Source organism: Alexandromys fortis, unplaced genomic scaffold (genome assembly GCF_014885135.2).
Source record: "Alexandromys fortis isolate MF-2015 unplaced genomic scaffold, M_Fortis_MF-2015_v1.1 scaffold_392, whole genome shotgun sequence".
Taxonomy (NCBI): domain Eukaryota; kingdom Metazoa; phylum Chordata; class Mammalia; order Rodentia; family Cricetidae; genus Alexandromys; species Alexandromys fortis.
Window position 1 is genome coordinate 208,094 of NW_026068295.1, and position 21,551 is coordinate 229,644.

Consider the following 21,551-nt stretch of genomic DNA (forward strand, 5'->3'; position numbering starts at 1 on the left):
AGTCACTAATAGTTGGGAGGAATGCAGGATGAGGAATTGTTGCTTAATGGGTACAGTTTGGGGTTGATTAAAATTGTTTGTAGAGTTGTAGATATTGCTTAGTGGCACAGCACTTGCAAAATATGTGGGGTCCTGGATTCAACCTCAACAAAGCCAGCAGTGAAGAATAATCAAAATACTGGCTGGAAAATAAAAGTGATGGTTGCATAACTCTGTATATTCAGCAATACTGAATTGTATACCTAAAACACACAAACAGGAAATATTTACATTATATACATATGTATTATATGTTATAGATTACTATTCTTAAAGCTTATTCTTACTTGGTCTTGAAGTCACATTCTCAGAGATCCATGTGGACATTCCAGATGTGCTCAGTCCATGTTGTGTAGTTGTGGTCTTATTCCCAATGGGTCTTGAACTTGTGGTAGCTACATGAGATGTCTCACTTGTAGTTTCCAGGTCAGTGATTGGGCTTGTTGAGGACTCTGATGGTATCAAGGTAATTACGGGGCTTGTGACATAAGTGACAAGATCGGAAAGTCTAACTGTAGTGACAGATGCTGAAGTTTCTATGCTCTCTAAAGTTGCACTGCTAGATTTACTAGTTGTAGGAGCACCGGGAATCCCAGAGACACTAGGGGACATAGTCAGAGTGGATTCTGCAGAAGTGATGGAAGCCCATAAACCTGTGGTTCCTGTTAAATTAGGGGAAGGAGTTACACTTAGAATGGTTGTGCTGGTCTTAGTCTCAGAGTGGATGGGGAGAGAGGCTGTTTCTTCAGAAGTACCAGATGAAAATGTTGTACCCAGGTCACTTTTGCTCTCCTCAGTCACAGATGAGTTCAAGAGAAAATGTGTCATCTCTGGTACATCAGGGGACACAGTCTGAGTAAAGAGAGTTGTACTAACATCTACCCCAGATGTAATGGGCACTGAGGCTGTGGTCTCCAATGAAGGAAGAAAACCAGTTGAAACAGGAAATGTTGTCTTAGTCTCAGTACTGAGGAAGGTGGGTAATGAGACTGTGCTTTTTGTTTCACTAGGAGACAGAACTGTATTTGGAAATGTACTGGTTGATGGACTAGAACTAGAGAACTGTGAGATCTCAACACCTGGCACCCCAGGATAGAGAGTCATTGTTGGCACAGATGAACTGGTTTCAGTTCCAGAATGATTGATTATTGAGGGTGTAACATCTAAACCACTATCAGAAGAACTGGAAGTTTTTTGTGTTAAGGCAGAATGAAAGACCAGGGAGACTGCTGATGTTGGCTCATGCATCAATGTACTCGGTGTAAGAAAAATCTTACTATTGTCTGTTGTAGAACCAGCAGTTAGTGGAGTGGTCATATATGGTACACCAGTTGAAAGAGTTGTTGGAATGGCTGAAGTGCTCTCTGCCCCAGAAGCTGAGGGTATGATGTCTGATTCACTAGAAGAAAATTTGAGAGTTGCTGTGGAGAGTGGAGTGCTAGGCTTGGCAGAAAGAATGAGCCATGTTTCAGTTCTTTTTGGCTCACCAGGTAAAGTAGACAGAGTAGAAATTGTTGAACTTGCTTCTTTCCCAGGAAGCATGACCGAGGAGGCTGTGTTCTCTGTTTGACTTGAGGAAACAGTCAAAACTGGAGTAGCTGTATATATCTTTGTCTCAGAAGTAGTGACCCGTGACGTCATCATTTCTGTAACATCTGAAATAGTGTTATGTGGCTCAGAAGGAATAAGAGTTGTTGGGGTAATCATTTCTGGAGGGACAGATCTTGTAGTCATGGCTGAACTGGGCTGTCCCCCAACATGGGAGATCAAGGATATTATGGTATGTGGTTCAGAAGGAATAAGAGTTGATGAGGATAACATTTCTGGAATGCTAGGAGACATGGATGTCCTTAGAATACTCAAAGGGGCTTCTGTTATAGGAGTGGTGAGCCATAAGGTTGGGTTTTCTGGTTGATCTGGAGAAGCAGTCAGAGTGGAAGACACTGAATCCATTTCTATGTGAGAACTAGTGATGAGTGGTGATATTGTTTCTGTTACATGGGGAGAGATAGGCTTTGTAGAAATGGTTGAACTGGGCTGTTCCCCAGCATCAATGACCAAAGAAATTGTGGTATGTGCTTCAGAAGAAATAAGGTTTGGTGAGGTCATCATTTCTGGCACACTAGAGCTAGTGCCCAGTGATGGTATCATTTCTGTTACATGGGGAGAGACACCCAGAGTAGACATGGATAAACTGGGCTGATCCCCAGCATGGGTGCCCAATGTTCCAGTTTGTGCTTCAGAAGTAATGTGGTTCACAGCTGTTAAGGTCAGCATACCAGGAAGACGAGGTGAGATGGTTGAAGTTAAAACTCCTGAAGTGTCTTCTTTCCCAGGAAGGGTGACCCATGGAACTGTGGACTCTGTTTGACCTGAGGAAACAGACAGACTTGAAGTGATTGGATGGTTTTCGGTTCCAGAACTAATGACCTGTGATGGTATCATTTCAGTTGTACCTGGAGATACATATTTTGTAGATATGGCTGAACTGGACTGTTCTCCAAAGTGGGTGACAATTGAAACTGTGGTATGTGATTCAGAAGGAATAAGAGTTGCTGATGTCATCATTTCTGGTACATTAGGGGAGATGGTCATAGAGAGAACCCTTGAAGTATCTTCTATTCCAGGATGGGTGACCCATGGGACTACAGTCTCAGGTTGACCTGGGGAAACAGCCACTGTTGTAGTCATTGCAGAGCTTTCTGTGCCCAGGTTAGTAAATAGTGATGGTGTCACTTCTGTTATATCTGGAGAGACACTCTGAGTAGACATAAATAAACTGGGCTGTCTTCCAGCATGGGGAACCAATGATGTTATGCTCTGTGTTTTAGGAGTGTGGTTCAGAATTGTTGAGGTCATCGTGTCTGGACCACTAAGTGAGATGGCTGTAGTCAGAACCACTGAAGTGTCTTCATTTCCAGGATGAGTTGTGGTTTCTGCTTCACCTACAGACTCTGCCAGAGTTGAAGAAGCTGAATGGTTATTTTTGCCTGAGAGAGTGATCATTGATGGTATCATTTCTGTTATACCTGGAGAGACAGTCTGAGTTGTCTGTTGTTCCTCAGGAAGGGTAATGAATGAAACTGTAGTATGTGGTTCAGAAGAAAGAAGAGGTGGTGAGGTAACCAAATCTGGAAAAATAGTTGAAATAGTGGAGGTTGAAGAACCTGAAGTGAGTACTCTTTCAATATGAGTCACCCATGAGGCTGTGGTCTCTCTTTCACCTGGGGAAACAAATAGAACTGGAGGGGTCTCTTCTGTCTCTGTCCCCAAAGTATTGGCTTGTGATGTCATTTCTGTTATACTGCTGGTCTGATCCTCAGCAGAGGTAACAAATGAAATTCCAGTTAGTGATTCAGAAGGAAAAAGAGTTGTGGATATCATTTCTGGGATACTGGCTGAAATGGTAGTACTTGGAACTCCTGACATGCTTTCTCTTTCAGTGTGGGTGACCATTATATAACTTCCTGTGCCCACCCTGGTGACTAGTGACTGTGTCATTTCTGTTGCATCATGAGATACAGTCTGAATAGACAAGGATGAACTGGGATGTCCACCAGGATGGCTGACCAGTGATGTTATGGTCACTGGTTCAGAAGGAGTGTGGAACAGAGGTGTTGAGGTCATCATGTCTGAAACACCAAATGAGATGGTTGTAGATAGATCCTCTGAAGAGACTTCTGTTCCAGGATAGGTGACCAGTGATGTTATGGCCACTGATTCAGAAGGAGTGTGAACCAGAGGTGTTGAGGTCATCATGTCTGGAACACCAGGTGAGATGGTTGTAGATAGATCCTCTGAAGAGACTTCTGTTCCAGGATGGGTGATCCATAGGGTTATGGTCTCTGGTTTATCTGTGGAAACTTCCAGAGTTGTGGGTGGTATAGAGCTGGAGCTAGTGACCAGTGATGGAATCAATTTTGTATTACCTGGAGAGCCAGCCAGAGTAGACATGGCTGAACTAGGCTGTTCCCCAATTTGGGTGACAGAGGAGACTGTGGAATGTGATTCAGAAGGAATAAGAGTTGGGGAAGTAACAAGGTCTGGAACACTAGCTGAAATAGTGGTGGTTAGAACACCTGAAGTGTCTTCTCTTTCAGCATGAGTTACCCATGAGGCTGTGGTATTTGTTTGACCTGAGAAAACAAGTAGAGCTGAACTGGTTTCATGTGTCTCTGTCCCAGAAGTAGTGTCCATAGATGTCATCAATTCTGTTACACCCGAAAAGATAGTCTGAGCAGACATGGATAAATTGGGATGTCCACCAGCTTGTGTGAACAATGATGATGTCTGTGGTTCAGAAGGAGTGTGGATCAGAGTTCTTGAGGTCATCATGTCGGGAACACCAGGTAAGATGGTTGTAGATAGATCTTCTGAGGTGCCTTCTTTTCCAGAATGGGTGACCAATGGTGCTGTGGTCCCTGGTTGATCTGGTGAAACAGCCATAGTTGAAGTCATGGAATTGTTCTCTGTGCTTGAGTTAGTGACGAGTGAAGGTATCATTTCTGTAATACCTGGAGAGACAGGACTTGTAGACAAAGTTGCACTGGGCTGTTGTTCCATAGGGGTGACCAATGAAATTTTAGCATGTGATTCAGAAGGAATGAGAGTAGTTGAGGTCATCATTCCTGGGATACCAGTTGACATGGTAGTAGTAGGAACCCCTGATATGACTTCTCTTTCAGTATGGGTGGTCAGTGGGGCTATGATCTCAGACAGGCCTGTAGAATCATCCAGAGTTGAAGTCATTGCATGGCTTCCTATGCTTGAGCCAGTGACAAATGATGGCATTTCTGTTTCTGTTACACCTGAAGAGACAGCCTGATCAGACAAGGATGGACTGGGATGTCTACCAGGATGTGTGACCAACAATACCATGGTCTGTGGTTCAGGAGGAGTGTGGATCAGAGTTGTTGAGGTCATCGTGTTTGGAACATCAGGTGAGATGGCTGTAGAGAGAACCCCTGAAGAGATTTCTGTTTCAGGATGGGTGACCCATGGGCCTGCATTCCCTGATTTATCTGTGGAAACTGCCAGAGTTGTAGCTAGTGCAGAGCTAGTGCTGGAGCTAGTGTCCAGTGATATTAGTGTTTCTGTTACACTTGGAGAGACAGCCAGGGGAGGAATAGCTGAACCTGGCTGTTCACCAATGTAGGTGGCAAAAGAAACTGTTGAATGTTGTTCAGCAGGAATAGGAGATGCTGAAGTAACAAGGTCTGGACCAGTAGTTGAAACAGTGGTAGTTTGAACATATGAAGTGTCTTCTCTTTCAGCATGAGTCACCCATGTGGTTGTGGTCTCCCTTTGACCTGGAGAAATAAGTAGAACTGAACTGGTTTCATGTGTTTTTGAGCCAGTAGTAGTGGTCTGTGATGTCCTCATTTCTGTTGCTTCTGGAGGGACAGTCTGAGTGGACATGGATAAACTTGGTTGTACCTCAGCATGAGTAACCATTGATACTGTGTTCTGTGTTTCAGAAGAAATGTAGGTTGGACTTATTGAGCCTACATTCTCTGAAGCAGTAGCTGACATATTTGTAGTTAGAACATCTGAACTAACTGCCTTTACAGAATGGGAGGCCCATGAACCTGTGGTCTCTGTTTGATCTGTGGATACTGTCAGCATTGTAGTTGTTGGACTGTGTGTTGTGATGGGGCTAGTGACCAGTGATGGCATCATTTCTGTTACACCTGAAGAGCCAGACAAAGTAGAGAAGGCTGAACTGGGCTGTTCACCAATGTGGGTGACAATAGAAACTGTTGAATGTTGTTCAGCAGGAATAGGAGATGCTGAAGTAACAAGGTCTGGACCAGTAGTTGAAACGGTGGTAGTTAGAATACCTGAAGTGTCTTCTCTTTCATCATGAGTCCCCCATGAGGCTGTGTTCTCTCTTTGACCTGGAGAAAGAAGTAGAGCTGGACTGGTTTCATGTACTTCTGTACTGGCATGTGACATCATCATATCCATTCCACTCTGAGAGACAACATCAGTGGACATGGATGAACTGAGATGTTCACCAGTATGAGTGACCAATGATGCTATGGTCTGTGGTTCAGGAGGAGTGTGGATCAGAGTTGTTGTGGTCATCATGCCTGGAACAGTAGGTGAGGCCATTGTTCTTAAAACCCCTGAAGCATCTTCTTTCCCAGGGTGGGTGACCCTTGGGGATGTGGTCTCTGGTTGGTCTGGGGAAATAGCAAGAGTTGAAGTGATGGAATGGCTTTCTGTACTTGAGCTAGTGGCAAATGATGGTATCGTTTCTGTTATATCTGGAGAGATAGGCCATGTAGCTATGTCTGAACTATGCTGTTCCCCAATATGTGTCACCAATGACACTGTGGTGTTTAGTTCAGCAGAAATAAGATTTGGTGATGTCATCATTTCTGGTATGCTATGTGAAATGTTCAAAGACAGAACCCCTGAAGTACCTTCTTTTCCAGGATGGGTGTCCCATGTGGTTGTGGTCCCTGGTTGATCTGGTGAAACAGCCATAGTTGAAGTCATGGAATTGTTCTCTGTGCTTGAGTTAGTGACGAGTGAGGGTAACATTTCTGTAATGCCTGTAGAGACAGGACTTGTAGACAAAGTTGCACTGGGCTGTTGTTCCATAGGGGTGACCAATGAAATTGTAGCATGTGATTCAGAAGGAATGAGAGTAGTTGAGGTCATCATTCCTGGGATACCAGTTGACATGGTAGTAGTAGAAACCCCTGATATGACTTCTCTTTCAGGGTGGGTGGTCAGTGGGGCTGTGGTCTCAGACAGGCCTGTAGAATCATCCAGAGTTGCATGGCTTCCTATGCTTGAGCCAGTGACAAATGATGGCATTTCTGTTTCTGTTACACCTGAAGAGACAGCCTGATCAGACAAGGATGGACTGGGATGTCTACCAGGATGCGTGACCAATGATGCAATGGTCTGTGGTTCAGGAGAAGTATGGATCAGAATTGTTGAGGTCATCATTTTTGAAATGTCAGGTGAGATGGCTGTAGAGAGATCCCCTGATGTGTCCTCTTTTCCAGGGGGCGTGACCCATGGGCCTGTATTCCCTGGTTTATCTGTGGAAACTGCCAGAGTTGTAGCTAGTGCAGAGTTAGTGCTGGAGCTAGTGCCCAGTGATATTAGAGTTTCTGTTACACTTGGAGAGACAGCCAGGGGAGGAATGGCTGAACTGGGCTTTTCACCAATGTAGGTGGCAAAAGAAACTGTTGAATGTTGTTCAGCAGGAATAGGAGATGCTGAAGTAACAAGGTCTGGACCAGTAGTTGAAAAAGTGGTGTCTTCTCTTTCAGCATGAGTCACCCATGTGGTTGTGGTCTCTCTTTGACCTGGAGAAACAAGTAGAGCTGAACTGGTTTCATGTGTTTTTGAGCCAGTAGTAGTAGTCTGTGATGTCATCATTTCTGTTGCTTCTGGAGGGACAGTCTGAGTGGACTTGGATAAACTTGGTTGTGCCTCACCATGTTTAACCATTGATACTGTGGTCTGTGTTTCAGAAGAAATATAGGTTGGACTTATTGAGTTTACATTCTCTGAAGCAGTATCTGACATATTTGTAGTTAGAACATCTGAACTAACTGCCTTTACAGAATGGGAGGCCCATGAACCTGTGGTCTCTGCTTGATCTGTGGATACTGTCAGCATTGTAGTTGTTGGACTATGTGTTGTGATGGGGCTAGTGACCAGTGATGACATCATTTCTGTCACACCTGAAGAGCCAGCCAGAGTAGGGAAGGCTGAACTGGGCTGTTCACCAATGTGGGTGACAATAGAAACTGTTGAATGTTGTTCAGCAGGAATAGGAGATGCTGAAGTAACAAGGTCTGGACCAGTAGTTGAAACGGTGGTAGTTAGAATACCTGAAGTGTCTTCTCTTTCATCATGAGTCCCCCATGAGGCTGTGTTCTCTCTTTGACCTGGAGAAAGAAGTAGAGCTGGACTGGTTTCATGTACTTCTGTCCTGGCAGGTGACATCATCATATCCATTCCACTCTGAGAGACAACTTCAGTGGACATGGATGAACTGAGATGTTCACCAGTATGAGTGAGCAATGATGTTATGGTCTGTGGTTCAGGAGGAGTGTGGATCAGAGTCGTTGCGGTCATCACGTCTGGAACAGTAGGTGAGGCCATTGTTCTTAAAACCCCTGAAGTATCTTCTTTTCCAGGGTGGGTGACCCATGTAGATGTGGTCTCTGGTTGGTCTGGGGAAGTAGCAAGAGTTGAAGTGACAGAATGGTTTTCTGTGCTTGAGCTAATGGCAAAGGATGGTATCGTTTCTGTTATATGTGGAGGAACAGGCCTTACAGACATGGCTGAACTGGGCTGTTCCCCAATGTGGGTATCCAATGAAGCTGTGCTATATGGTTTAGAAGGAGTAAGAGTTGGTGAGGTGATCATTTCTGTTACACTATGTGAGATGGTTCTAGATAGAACTCCGGAAATAACAAGTTCTTTTCCAGGAAGGACAAGCCTTGGGTCTGTGGTCTCTGGTTCACTTGAGGAAACATATAGAGTTGAATCCAATAAAGAGTTTTTCATGCTAGAGCTAGTGATGAGTGATGATATCATTTCAGTTATGCCTGAAGACACCGGCCTTGTAGACATGGCTGAACTTGGCTGTTCCCCAATGTTGGTAACCAATGAAATTGTAGTATATGTTTCAGAAGGAATAAGAGTTGATGAGGTCATCATTTCTGGCATGCTAGGTGAGATGGTCTTAAATAGAACCCCTGAAGTGCCTTGCATTCCATGATCTGTTATCTTTGCTTTTGTAACCTCTGGTTGTATTGGGGATAAGTTTGTATTTGAAGTCACTGCATGGCTTTCTGTGCCTGAGCTATCAACCCGGGATGTCACTTCTGTTATACCCTGAGAGACTGCCATACTATTTATGGACAAACTTTGTTGTTGCCCAGCAGGAGTTGCCAATGGTGTTTTCTTCTGTGCTTCAGAAAGAGTGTGGCTCAGGAATGTTGAGGTCATCATGTCTGTAACACTAGATGTTAAGTTTGTATTTTGAGCACCTGAGCTGGCTTTTTTTTCAGGGCTGTTAATCCAAGATGTTGTTGTATTTGGTAGTCTTGTGGAAAAAGTGAAATTTGGAGTTGTTGCATGACTTTCTGTACCTTCAGTAGTGACCAGTGAGGTAGCCATTTCTGTTGTATCTGGAGAGACAGCCAGAGTAGATATGGTTGAATTGGGCTCTTTTCCAGCATCAGTTACCAATGAAACTGTAGTCTGTTTCTTTGGAATTTGGTTCACAGATTTTGAGGTCAGTATTTCTAGAACATTGGGTGAGATGGTTGTAGTTAGCACCCTTGCACTGACTTCTGTTTCAGGATTCATGATCCATGATGTGGTGGTCTCTGTTTGACCTGAAGAAATAGTCTGATTTCTTTTATGGCTGCCTGTCTCAGAGCTAGTGAAGAATGGTCTTATCATTTCTGTTACACCTGGAGAGACAGCTGTAGTAGACATGGGTGAACTAATCTTTTCCCCAGAGTGAGAAATAAGAGACATCTTGGTATGTCGTTCAGGAGGTTGAAGAGTAAGAATTGATTTGGATGTCTCTGTATCTTCCTCAGACCTACGGCCTTCTAAGGTTACCATATCTGGAATACTAGATGAGAGAGCTATAGTTGGAGTACTTGGAGCAGATGATCCGGCTTCCTGTTCAACTGTGGTGGCTGTTGGGGGTGTGGTATAAGATTCAATATGGGAAAAACTTGGGCTTATCCTGGGAACCTTTGTGCTCATTTCTACAGGACTGATAACAAATGGGGCTGATGTGCCTGCTTCATCTGGTGAAGCAGTAAAAGTTGCAACAGAAGAACTTTCTTCTGAAATTTTAGAAGGTGTTACTTGTGATGCTGTTTTCTCCAGTATTTGTGAATAACTTGTTATTGCTGGGGAAATTGTACTGGTGTAAATCTCAGAACTAGGGCCTAGTGAAGTCACTATCCCAAGTACACCAGAGGAAGCTGTCATAGTTGGAACGGATGAAGGTTTTTGTACCACAGTATGAGTGGATATTGAGACTCCTTTCTCTGGTTTATTAGAAGAAAGAGTCAAAGTTGGAATATTGGTGCTGGTGATTGTTCTAAAAGTAGTGACAGGTGAACTCAGTACTTCTGAAACATTAGGTGAAAAAGCAGAAGTTGAAGAATCTGATCTGGCTTCTGTCTCAGAACTGGTGGACATTGAGGGCAAACTATCTGATGCAGTGTGGGAAATATCTGGAGTTGTCATGAGGACTGTCAGGTTAGTCTCTGAAGAATGAGTATCCCATGATTTTGTTTCACCTGTCCCACCAGGTAAAGTAGATAGAGTCAAAACATCTGAAGTACCTTCTCTGCCAGAGTGGGTGACCCATGAGGTTATAGTATCTGGATCATCTGGGGAAGCAGTTTGGATTGCATGTGTCTCTGCCCCAGAACTAGACACCAGTGATGTTATCACTTCTGTTACACCTAGAGAGACAGCTGCAGTAGAAGTGGCTAAACTGGACTCTTCCCCTGCATTGGTTGCCAGGGAAACTACAGTCTGTGGCTCAGAAGAATGGAGCATCAGAATTGATGTAGTTGTTTTTGAATCTGTACCAAAACTAGGGACCTGCGAAGTCACCATATCTTGGACAACAGGTAAGACAGTTGTGGTTAGAACAGATGAACTTGTTTCTGGACCAATAATTGTGGATGCGGGAGGCATAGTGTCTAAATCCATATAGGAAAAACTTGGCCTTGTTGCTTCATCTTGCTCAGTAGGAGTCCTAGTCCCAGATGGAATCTTAGAACTAGCTTTATCCCCAAGATGGCTGACTTCTGAAGCAGTGATCTCTGGCTGACTTGAGAAAGCAACCTGAGTTGAAAATAGACTTGTTTCTAATTTACTGCTTGTGGTGAGTGACATCAACTCTGGAACTTCAGGGGAGACAGTCAGAGTTGCAATGGTTGAACTCACCTGTGGCCTACGGTGGCTGACAAATGATACTGTGGTGTCTGACTCATCAGCAGAAACAAACTGAGCTGGAGTACTTTCACTAGTTACTGTTGAAAAACTAGGAGCCAATGAGGTCAGAACCCCTTTCACCTCAGGTGAAAAAATAGAAGACGAGCCAGCTAAATTTGTTTCTGTCCCAAGACTGGAAGCCACTGAGGGTGTAACATCTAACCCATGCTGAGAAAAATCTGGGACTGTTTTGAGAACTGTAGGACTGATTGCTGCATGAGGAGTGAATAAGGAAATGGTTGTATTTGGCTCACCAGGAAAAACAGCCAAAGTTGGAATAGCCGAACTGGACTTGGCCTCAAGATGAATGGCCCCTGGAATGGTGGTCTCTGGTTGACCTGGGGAAACAGTCAAAGTTGGAGATGGATGGCTTTTTGTTCCAGAACTGGTTATTAGTGAGGCCAACATTCTAGGGGAGTCAGATGGAACTGTAATACCTAAACTTGTCTGGGCTCCAGCATCGGTAGTAAATGAGTTCGTTGTCTCTGGCTTAGAAAAAGAAACAGACAAAGATGGAATACTTGTACTGGTAACTGCTCTAGAACTAGTGGCCAGTGAGGTCACCAAAGTGGGAAGAGCAGAGCTGACTTCTTTCCCAGTACTTGTGGTGGTTGACAGTGTCAAATCTGATCCACCATGAGAAAATGTTAGGGCTGTCTTAGGAAGAGTAACGTTTGTCTCCGTAAGATGGGTGATTCCTGATGTTGTTGTATTTTGCTCACTAGAGGATGTACTCTCCACAGTGGAAAAAATTGAGGTGTCTTCTGTCCCAGTCTGGGTGAGCCAAGACGTTGTATTAAACAGTTGATATGGAAAAGCAGTCAGGGTTGAAGTAGTTGGCTCTATTATCTTTCCTGATACAACAGCTGAATTACTTGTATTTAGAATAGCTGTAGTTCCCCATGCTTTGGAATCAGTGACAAGTGTGCCAGTGGACTCTGGTTCCTCAGCAGGAGTCATAGTGGATGTATTATTTTTTTCCTGTGTCTGAGAACTAATGACCAGTGAGGTTTCCAATCCGGCTATAACAGGTGATGTAGTAGTGGTTGGAAAGGCTAGCATGACTTCTGTCCCACGGGTGGTATCCATTGAGAGCGTGGTAGTATCAGATTCAATATTTCCAGAAACAAGGATTCTGCTCTGTGTAAGATGTGTGTTTCTTGGGAATATTGTATGTGACTCACTAGGTGCGACTGTGAGATTTTGAAAAGCTGGCTTGGTCTCTGCTCCAGTACTAATATTCAATGAGGTTGCCATTCCTGATGTGTCAGCAGGAAAAGTGCTGGCAACAGAGTAACTCACCTCTGTTCCAGGATGGGTGACCCCAGAAGCTATTGTCTTTGGTTCACTCGGGGAATCAGTAAGAGTTGGAATAAACATACCAGTGCTTTCTTCAGGTCCGCTAATCAGTGAGGTTGGCAAATCTGGTGTTGTAGAGAAAACAGTTAACTGTGGAAAAGATGAACTGACTTCTCTGGGAATGGTGGCTGTGGACACCATGGAATCTGATTCACCTTGAGAAGCACTTAGGGTCATCTTGGCAGCAGCTGAAGTCATCTCCAAAGGATAGGTGACCCATGAGACTGTACCAGAGTCACCAGAGGAGCCAGTTAAAGTACGACTAGCTTGGCTGGTCTCTGTCCTAAGACTGGGGCTCCTCAAGGCTGTGCTCTCTGGTTCTTTACTGTACAAAGATGGTCTTGTTCTGAGGACCATGCTGGTCTTTTTCCTAGAGCCTGAAGAAAGTGATGCTGTCATCCCCAGGACATTGTGGGAGGCATCTGAGGCTGTGATAATCATCTCTGTTGTGTTTATGTTGACCGTTGTCTCTGGTGTCTTGAGGTGAGCCAGGGGTCTTGAAGTTGTAGAGATTTTGGTGGTTGAAGTGGCGATGGGTGTAGTCTTCAGAGCTGCATCAGTGGTCTCTGCTTTTACCACCCCTTCTGTGGTTAGTTCTGTAAGTTGAGACATGCAACACAAATTGTAAAAATGTTTGCACTTTCTCCATAGGCAATTCATATTTTTTACTGTACATGATAAAAGGAGAGGAGTATTTATGATAGTGCTGCTTTCTTGGGATGTGAGTGGCATGATCTGGGAAGGGAAAAGGTACTGTGAATTTTGCTATTTTGTTCATCCATTTCCCTGACTCATTTTTTATTTTCTGATGTGTGTGTGTGTGTGTGTGTGTGTGTGTGTGTGTGTGTGTGTGATACAGAGACAGGAGAGAAACAGAGAGACAGGGGTTTCTGTTTCCCAGGGCAGCCTTAAACTCACTACGTAGCTGACGGTATTCTGAGATTATAGATAGGCATTACCACATTTAGTTAATGTGGTGCCAATGACAGAAACTCGGGGCTTTGTGAATTCTAGGCAAGCACTCTACCAATGGAACTACAACTTTAGTCCTTCTGTATCCTTTTGAGCTGTAACTCCTTCATAAATTTGTGACCACACACATCCAATCCTTGTCCCCCTCCATTTTCCATACTACTCAAGGTTAGCTTTCTGTTCTCCTGACCTACCTATCTCCCATCAGGTCCCATCAATTCTGATCATTTTCATGGGCAAGTTTAAATCCACCTTACTGAGAATTCATTAGATTTAATTTTCTCCATTTCTTACCACAGTGTCTGAACTGCAGTTTTCATCTTCAGATTTCCTGTCTGTTGATAACTATTAATAGTTCACTGCTTGACACATGATAGGTGTTCAACTTAAAGTATTGACAGAATGAATGAATAAATGAGGTCCTGAAAGAATGGTGCATAAGAATGCACCTTCTTTGCTTTGAGAGAGGTGATATGTGTCATTAGTTTGAAAGTTTGGGCTTCATAATGTGATATCCCTGTAGTGATTTTGTCATTTTTACTAGAGATGTGGCTATAACGGAGCATTTTTGGCTTTGTACAAGCCAAGGTTTGCTAGCACTCTGTGATTACAAAATCTTTTTTTCTGGAAGTTATTTAACATTTCATGGTATTGTTTTATGAATACATTTAAAAGTGTACATAGGCTGGGCATGGAGTTCATTGAATAGAACATTTACCTAGCATTCATGGAGTAAATCCTTAGAAACCCACTATCTGAGTATGGTGGTGCATACCTGTAAATACTGTGACCAAAACTGGAATCTGCACACTAAGGTACCTTGAACTGACTAATTTTCCTTCTGTTCTTTGTCTTCTCTGCCATGCTGCGACCACTCTCAACTTAGGCTAGACTATGTGGCTCTATGTCTTAAATTTAACAACTGCTTTTTAGGAAACCCACATAAGATGCTTCAGCCACTTGATAAATCAATGGCTCTGACTTGGTGGTGACTTTGTCCAAAGCCTAGATCTTCAAAGTAGCTTATTAAAACCAAGGTTCCCACTATGACTATGGAAAAAATGCCCAACATTGTTAGCCACTTTACATAGATGCAAAACTACACCAAGACTCACTTTCATCTTAGTCAAAATGACATTTATGTACAAATTAGAAAATGAATGCTTAAAAATATTAGAAAAGAATCAACATTATACACTCTTGGTGGGAATATAAATCTATCTACTTCAGAAAAAAATTATAGAGGTTCCTTAAGAAACTAAAAACAGGAAACAGGAAAGATAGTTCCATGACTAGGAGTAATTTCTGCTCATGCAGAAGACCCACTTTTTTTCAAAGTATCTACTTAGTGACTTATAACCACCCATGACTCCAGTTCTAGGGATATTGTGGGAGTGATTTTTTTCTAATCTGTTGCTTTCATTGGTTAATTAATAAAGAAACTGCCTCGGCCCATTTGATAGGCCAGCCCTTAGGTGGGTGGAGTAAACAGAACAGAATGCTGGGAGAAAGAAGCTGAGTCAGGCAATTGCCATGATTCTCACTCCTGACACAGCCGCAGGTTAAGATCTTCCCTGGTAAGCCACCTCGTGGGCTACACAGATTATTAGAAATTGGTTAGGTCAATATGTAAGAGCTAGCCAATAAGAGGCTGGAACTAGTGGGCCAGGCAGTGTTTAAAAGAATACAGTTTCCATGTAATTATTTTGGGTAAAGCTAGCAGGGTGGCGGGATGCAGCCCAGCCTGCCAATCTTATTAAACAGGATATGATGCCTGTTTTTACTTTCACAGGCACCAGACATGCCTACAATCTCTCAGTGAGGAGCTGGAGCATGGTTCTGTGGTAGAGCCTCTGCCTAGAACCTTCCCTTGAGAAACCTGGGAATGTGACTCAGAAGTGCAGTTTTTTGACTTAAAATCTACTGAGGAGCAGAAGGCAGCAAGAGTGTGCTGGAGTAGATGTACAAGCTGCTGTGGCTTACCTCAAACATTCTCCACACACAAAGTTGCATTGTAATTATTGTGTTCCTTTGATGTCTTTCTCAGTTTATATCAATGTCTCCAACATACATATTTTATTTAATTAGCAAATAAGAGTGGGCATAGGGAACTTATCTGAAATCTTAGTATTTAGGAGACCATGACAGTAAAATTGTGAGTCTGAGGCCACTTGGGTTACAAAGAAAGGTTTTGGAGACATAATGGAGGAGAGAGAGATTAATGTTTGGGATCTGGAGCAAATCTTGTTCAGCATATTATGAGAACACTGTTATACACTGTGTTCTACATAGTAACCATTAGATAAAGACCCAGCTCAGACAAGCATTCATGAAAACCATGTTGTAATGATAATTCATTTGTATTTTAATAAATAAAGCTTGCCTGAAGTTCAGAGAGTAAAACAGCTACACTGATTAGCCTTATAGACCAGACAGTGGTGGTACACACCTTTAATCTCAGAAACCATACCAGTTTCCTACAGAAACTGGGCAGTAGTGGTGCATGCCTTTAATCCTAGCACTAGAGAGGAGAATATAAGATGGGAGGAGACAGCTCTCACACACAGTCTAATTCTGATATTTTTGTAGGCAGGATCACCATTTCAGACTGAGGTAGAGGTAAGAATCTGACTAGCTATTTTGCTTTTCTGACCTTCAGGTTGAAACCCATTTTTTCCCTCTGGATTTTTATTAATTGTGCTACACCATGTAGTATCCTCTTTAAGGAAATCAAGAGGTTTGGTGTGCTCTGGCACAGGAAATGAGGCAGGGGTATTATTTCTACTTTTTAGGGAGTAAGCACAGTGGTACTTACCTTTAGAGCTAGCAGGTGATATAGAAGCCAAAGGGCTCTTTACTAGGCCTGGGGTGTCTCCATGGGCAGCTCCATCAGGGGTCACTGTCTGGGACTGCATGCCATCTTCTGTTTCTGTGGGTGAGAGTTAGGAAGAAAATTAGTAAGTAGCTCTTCTAGAAAGACTGTACTGTCACGTAATTGAGTGAGTGTTATTCTTTTTTCTAGAGTTCATGGCAGTGACCTCAAGCACAGCTATACAGAATGAGTCCCCACATCCATCACTTCCCTATAAATTTATTAATTTGTCCATACATCTACATGCAGATATGACAGCCTTTCCTTTCTTATACCCTTTGCTTTCTACTATCAACCTTTACTTTATTTCTCTCTCATCCCTCTCCTCCTTCCTTCTCTTATACCCTTCCTTCCTTCCTTTATTTCTACCTTCCCTCCTACCCTTCTCCTTCTTTTTCTTTCTCTCTTTCTCTCTCTGTCTATGTCACTCTCTTTTGCAGAGTCTCATATAGTCCAGACAGGCTTCAAACTTGGTACATAGCTGAAAAGGATCTTGAATTTCTGTTCCTCCTGTCTCTAAGCTCCTATGTACTTGGAATACAGGTGTATACCACCATGCCTACTTTATGCAATGCTGAGGGGCAACCAAGAGCCCTGTGCACGCTAAGCAGCACTTTACCAAATAAATCACACCCCACCTTCTACTTTCTGCCTGCCCTTATTTTCTTCCATATTTACTTAAATGTGCCATTATCTTTTTATTTGATTTGACTTCAGAATGAACTACAAATAAGAATCAAAGTAAAGTATGGTGTTATGGACATGAAATCCAAACACTTAGGGTGCTGAGGAAGAGGAATCATGAGTTTGAGGCCCACTTGGTGATATACAAAGACAATGTATAGAGAAAGTGAATCAATGATTTCAAATGTCTACCATTCATGTGACTTGTTTAAACTATCTGTGTAGGACTCAAACACTTTTCTTCTGGAGACTGCCTAATGAAGATAGTAGTGGTGTTGAAGGACATTCTTGGAGCTGTATCACAAATAAAATCAATTTAATTATCAAATTTAATTCTTTCACAAAAATAGAATCCTTAAAAGGTCTTATCTTGTATTTAGTGCTTTCTGGGTCCCTCCAACATCATCAGGTACTTTAATCCTTCACTTTTCATGATCACATGTTTTTCCTTCTTTCTAGTAATTGGTTGAACTCAAAGGTGTAAACTCTCCATTGAGTCAAGCCTAGTGGTACTATAATGCCTATAGTTACTGCTGTGTGGAAGGCTAGGGAAAGACTTTCAAATTCAAGGTCAGCAAAATTTACAGGGTTAATTCCAGGCTAGCATGGGCCTCCATATGCCACATATATACATGAAACAAGGGCTGCTTAGGAATAAAGCATATGTGTCAGCCCCTATGGAACAACCTCCCCAAACAAATCAAAGCAAAATTGCTTCCTTTTATCTACATGTTATTTTGGCTAAATTCTAGACCACTATGCATCACTGATATGTCCTCTTAGGCTTCCCATGCTGCCCAAATACCTCTCACTTATGACCACTTAGCCTTTTTGTAGAACTTGAAAGAGTTTACAATTGCTCTCTAAATCTTGTCTTCCTGTAGCTACTGTAACACCAGAATCTCTTGTATTTTCTTCTGGTTTTTTTAACTTCTGCTAAAATTAAAGATTAAGTACATAAATTCTTACTCTAGAATAGTTTGAACTATTTTTTGTTTGGGGGTTCCTGGGGTTCAAACCAAGAGCATTATGCTATATCCCTATCTCTTTGATTTTTCAGACAGAACCTCACTGTATGACTCTCATTCTCTTTGAACATAAGATTTTTATGCCGGGCGGTGGTGACGCACGCCTTTAATCCTAGCACTCAGGAGGCAGAGACAGGCAGATTTCTGTAAGTTCGAGGCCAGCCTGGTCTACAAGAGCTAGTTCCAGGAACCCTGTCTCAAAAACCAAAAAAAAAAAAAAAAAAAGATTTTTATGTCTCAGCTTTCCAAATGCTGGGGTGATAGGCATGCAACAAGCACACCTGACTAAGTTCTTAGTTTAGTTCTGTCATCTATTAGTTTTATGATAGTGAGAAAATTATTTTTATATTTTCTATGTATTTTGACTTTATTACCCACAAAATAATATTAAAATGACTGTTTAAAACCTTTGTGAAATAGTGTTGACATAGATATATGTGTTGTACAAAACTCAAGTCCAAACAGATTAAAGACCTCAATTTAAATCCGACCACACTGAACCTGATAGAAGAGAAAGTAGGAAGTACACTTTGATGCATGGGCACAGGAGACCACTTCCTAAATATAACACAAGTAGCATAGACACTAAGAAAAACAATAAATAAATGAGACCTCCTGAAACTGTGAATCTTCTGTAAAGCAAAGGACACAGTCAATAAGATACAAAGGCAGCTTACTGAATAGGAAAAGGTCTTCACCAAACCTATATCATACAGAGGACTGATCTCCAAAATATATAAAGAACTCAAGAAATTAAACATCAAAATTCCAAATAATCTCATTAAAAAATGGGGTACAGAACTAAACAGAGAATTCTCAACAGAAGAATCTCTAATGGTCAAAAGACACTTAAGAAAATATTAAACATCCTTAGCCATGAGGGTAAAGCAAATCAAAATGACTCTAAAATACCATCTTACAAAAGTCAGAATGTCTAAGATCAAAGACACCAATGATGGCTTATGTTGGAGAGGATGTGGAGTAAAGGGAACACTTTCCATTGCTGTTGAAAATGCAAACTTGTACAAGCACTCTGGAAATCATTATGGTGGTTTCTCAGAAAATTGTGAATCAACCTACCTCAGGACCCAGCAGTAGCACTCTTGGGCATATACTCAAAGCATGCTCAATCATACTACAAGGACATTTGCTCAACTATGTTCATAGCAGCATTATTTGTAATAGCCAGAATCTGAAAATAATCTTGATGCCCCTCAACCAAAGAATGGATAAAGAAAACGTGGTACATTTATGTGTTTACATTTACATATTTACAGCGGTAAAAAAATGACATCTTGGAATTTGTATGCAAATAAATGGAAATAGAAAAAAAAGCATCCTGAGTGAGGTAACTCAGGCTCCAAAAGATGAGCATGGTATGTATGCACTTACTTATAAGTGGATACTAGCTGTAAAGCAAAGGATAATGAGCCTATTATCCATGACCCTAGAATCAGGCGATGAAAGGAGACAGAGACAGAAACCCACAAGGTCCAAATCAGGAGCAGAAGGAGAGAAAGCACAAGCAAGCAACTCAGGACCGTGAGGGGTGCACCCGTACACTGAGACAAGGGGGATGTTCTATCGGGAACTCACCAAGGCCAGCTGGCCTGGGTCTGAAAAACCCCGGGTTAAAACCAGTCTCGCTGAACATAGTGGACAATGAGGACTACTAAGACCTCAAGAACAATGGCAATGGGTTTTTGATCCTAACTGTACCTATTGGTTTCGTGGGAGCCTAGGCAGTTTCGTGGATGCTCACCTTACTAGACCTGGATGGAGGTGGGTGGTCCTTGGACTTCCCACAAGGCAGGGAACCCTGATTGCTCTTAGGGCTGACGAGGGAGGGGGACTTGATTGGGGAAGGGGGAGGGAAAGGGGAGGCGGTTGTGGGGAAGAGACAGAAATCTTTAATAAATAAATAAATAAATTAAAAAAAATTATTATTATTATCGCAAAAAAACCATATAAAGAGTCACTTGGAAAGGGGAAATAGACAAGATCTCCTGACAAAATTGGGAGCATGGGGATGGGGGGGGAAGGGAGGGCAGATGGAGAAGAAGAAAGGAGAATGGAAAGGGGGAAAGGGGGAGGAGAAGTTGAGGGAACGGAATAGTTGAGATGGAGGAAACACAGAGATGAAAGCAAGAAAAAAGATACTCTGATTAAGGGAACAATTATGGGGCTAGCAAGAAACATGGCACTAGAGAAATTCCCAGTAATTCACAAGGATGACCCCAGATAAGACCCTAAACAATAGAGGTGAGGGTGCCCAAATTGGCCTTGCCCTGCAGTCAGATTGATGACTATCTAAAATGTCACCATAGAACCTTCATCTAACAACTGATGGAAACAGAAAAAGAGTCCCACAGCAGAACAATGAGCTGATCTCCCAAAGTCCAGTTGAAGAGTGGGAGGAGTGAGAATATGAGAAAAGCAGTCAAGACCATGATGGAGACACCCACTGAGACAATTTACCTGAGCAAATGGGAGCTCATCAGCTCTAGCCAGACAGGGAATGAAACAGCATAGGACCAAACTAGATCCTCTGAATGTGGGTGATAGTTGTATGAGATTGGGGCACACTGGGGTCCACTGGCAGTGGCACCAGGATTTATTCCTACTGCTTGTACTGGGATTTTTGGGAATTCATTCTCTTTGGATGGATACCTTGCTCATCCTGGATATAGTAGGAGGGCCTTGGACTTTCCCCCAAATAATTGTGCCTTGCTCTCTCTGAGGAGTGGATGGAGATGTGTTAGGGGAGAAGGTGGAGTGAATGGGAGGAGGAGAGGGAATGGGAACTGGGATTGGTATGTAAAATGAAAAAAGATGGTTTGTTTTCCTTTTAAAAAATAAAAAAAGAAATATATGCTGTATAAACTCAATTGTCACTATCACCACTACTAATTATGATTAATAATCATGTTAAATATCTATTACATTGTAGTAATTGCTCATTGGCTTGCTTGTTTTTCTATGTTTTTCATATACCCAGTTATTAAAAGTGATTGGTGTTAGTAGTTTAACCAAAGTTTGCTAAATGAATTTATAGTATGGTATTAGAGGGTATAGGTCACCTATATAGCATTTATTTTACATGTGCAAGGCACTAGATGTCATGTACAATAACACACAAAACAGGATTCATGCTTTTAAACAGTTGAATGAATTTGAAGATGTACAGTATATAAAATAGACTTTAGCTCAGCCGTAGTTTGTAGGAACTAGACATAAGTAAGTTAATAATAGGCAGATATAAAAATAAATATCCTAGATTTTATGTCATGTGGAGACAAACGAACATACAAAAACCCTAAAAGCATAAAACTGACTACAAAGGAAGTTGAAGGAATATGGAAGGTAGAGAAGAAAGTGAGAAAAGAAGGAAGTGGGGATGAGAGCTCTGATATGCATGAGCATATCAGAATGAAATTCACCAATTTGTACAATTTATATGATTTAATAATGTTAACTGTAGTAATGATAGATAATGTGACTGTGTTAATTAATCACTAATTTTCTTTCTACCTCCTAGGAAAGGGCTGTTGCCTATGATCCTCCTCAGTCTGTGAATGGAAATGTGG

The 21,551-nt window shown here is 42.2% G+C and overlaps 1 protein-coding gene across 50 annotated transcripts in view; it reads right to left on the reverse strand.

Annotated features, from left to right (window-relative positions):
- Positions 1-21,551, reverse strand: part of Muc16 (mucin 16, cell surface associated) — a 187,966-nt gene that overhangs the window by 144,084 nt on the left and 22,331 nt on the right. For 49 of the 50 annotated variants that reach the window (XM_050132491.1, XM_050132490.1, XM_050132488.1 and 46 more), the window contains exons 3-4: positions 16,196-16,309; positions 327-13,004 (exon numbers count right to left, since the gene is read on the reverse strand). In XM_050132491.1, coding sequence (XP_049988448.1) covers positions 327-13,004; positions 16,196-16,309 — 12,792 coding nt within the window. The remainder of the gene's footprint in view (positions 1-326; positions 13,005-16,195; positions 16,310-21,551) is intronic. The other variant, XM_050132450.1, reaches the window with a different exon arrangement.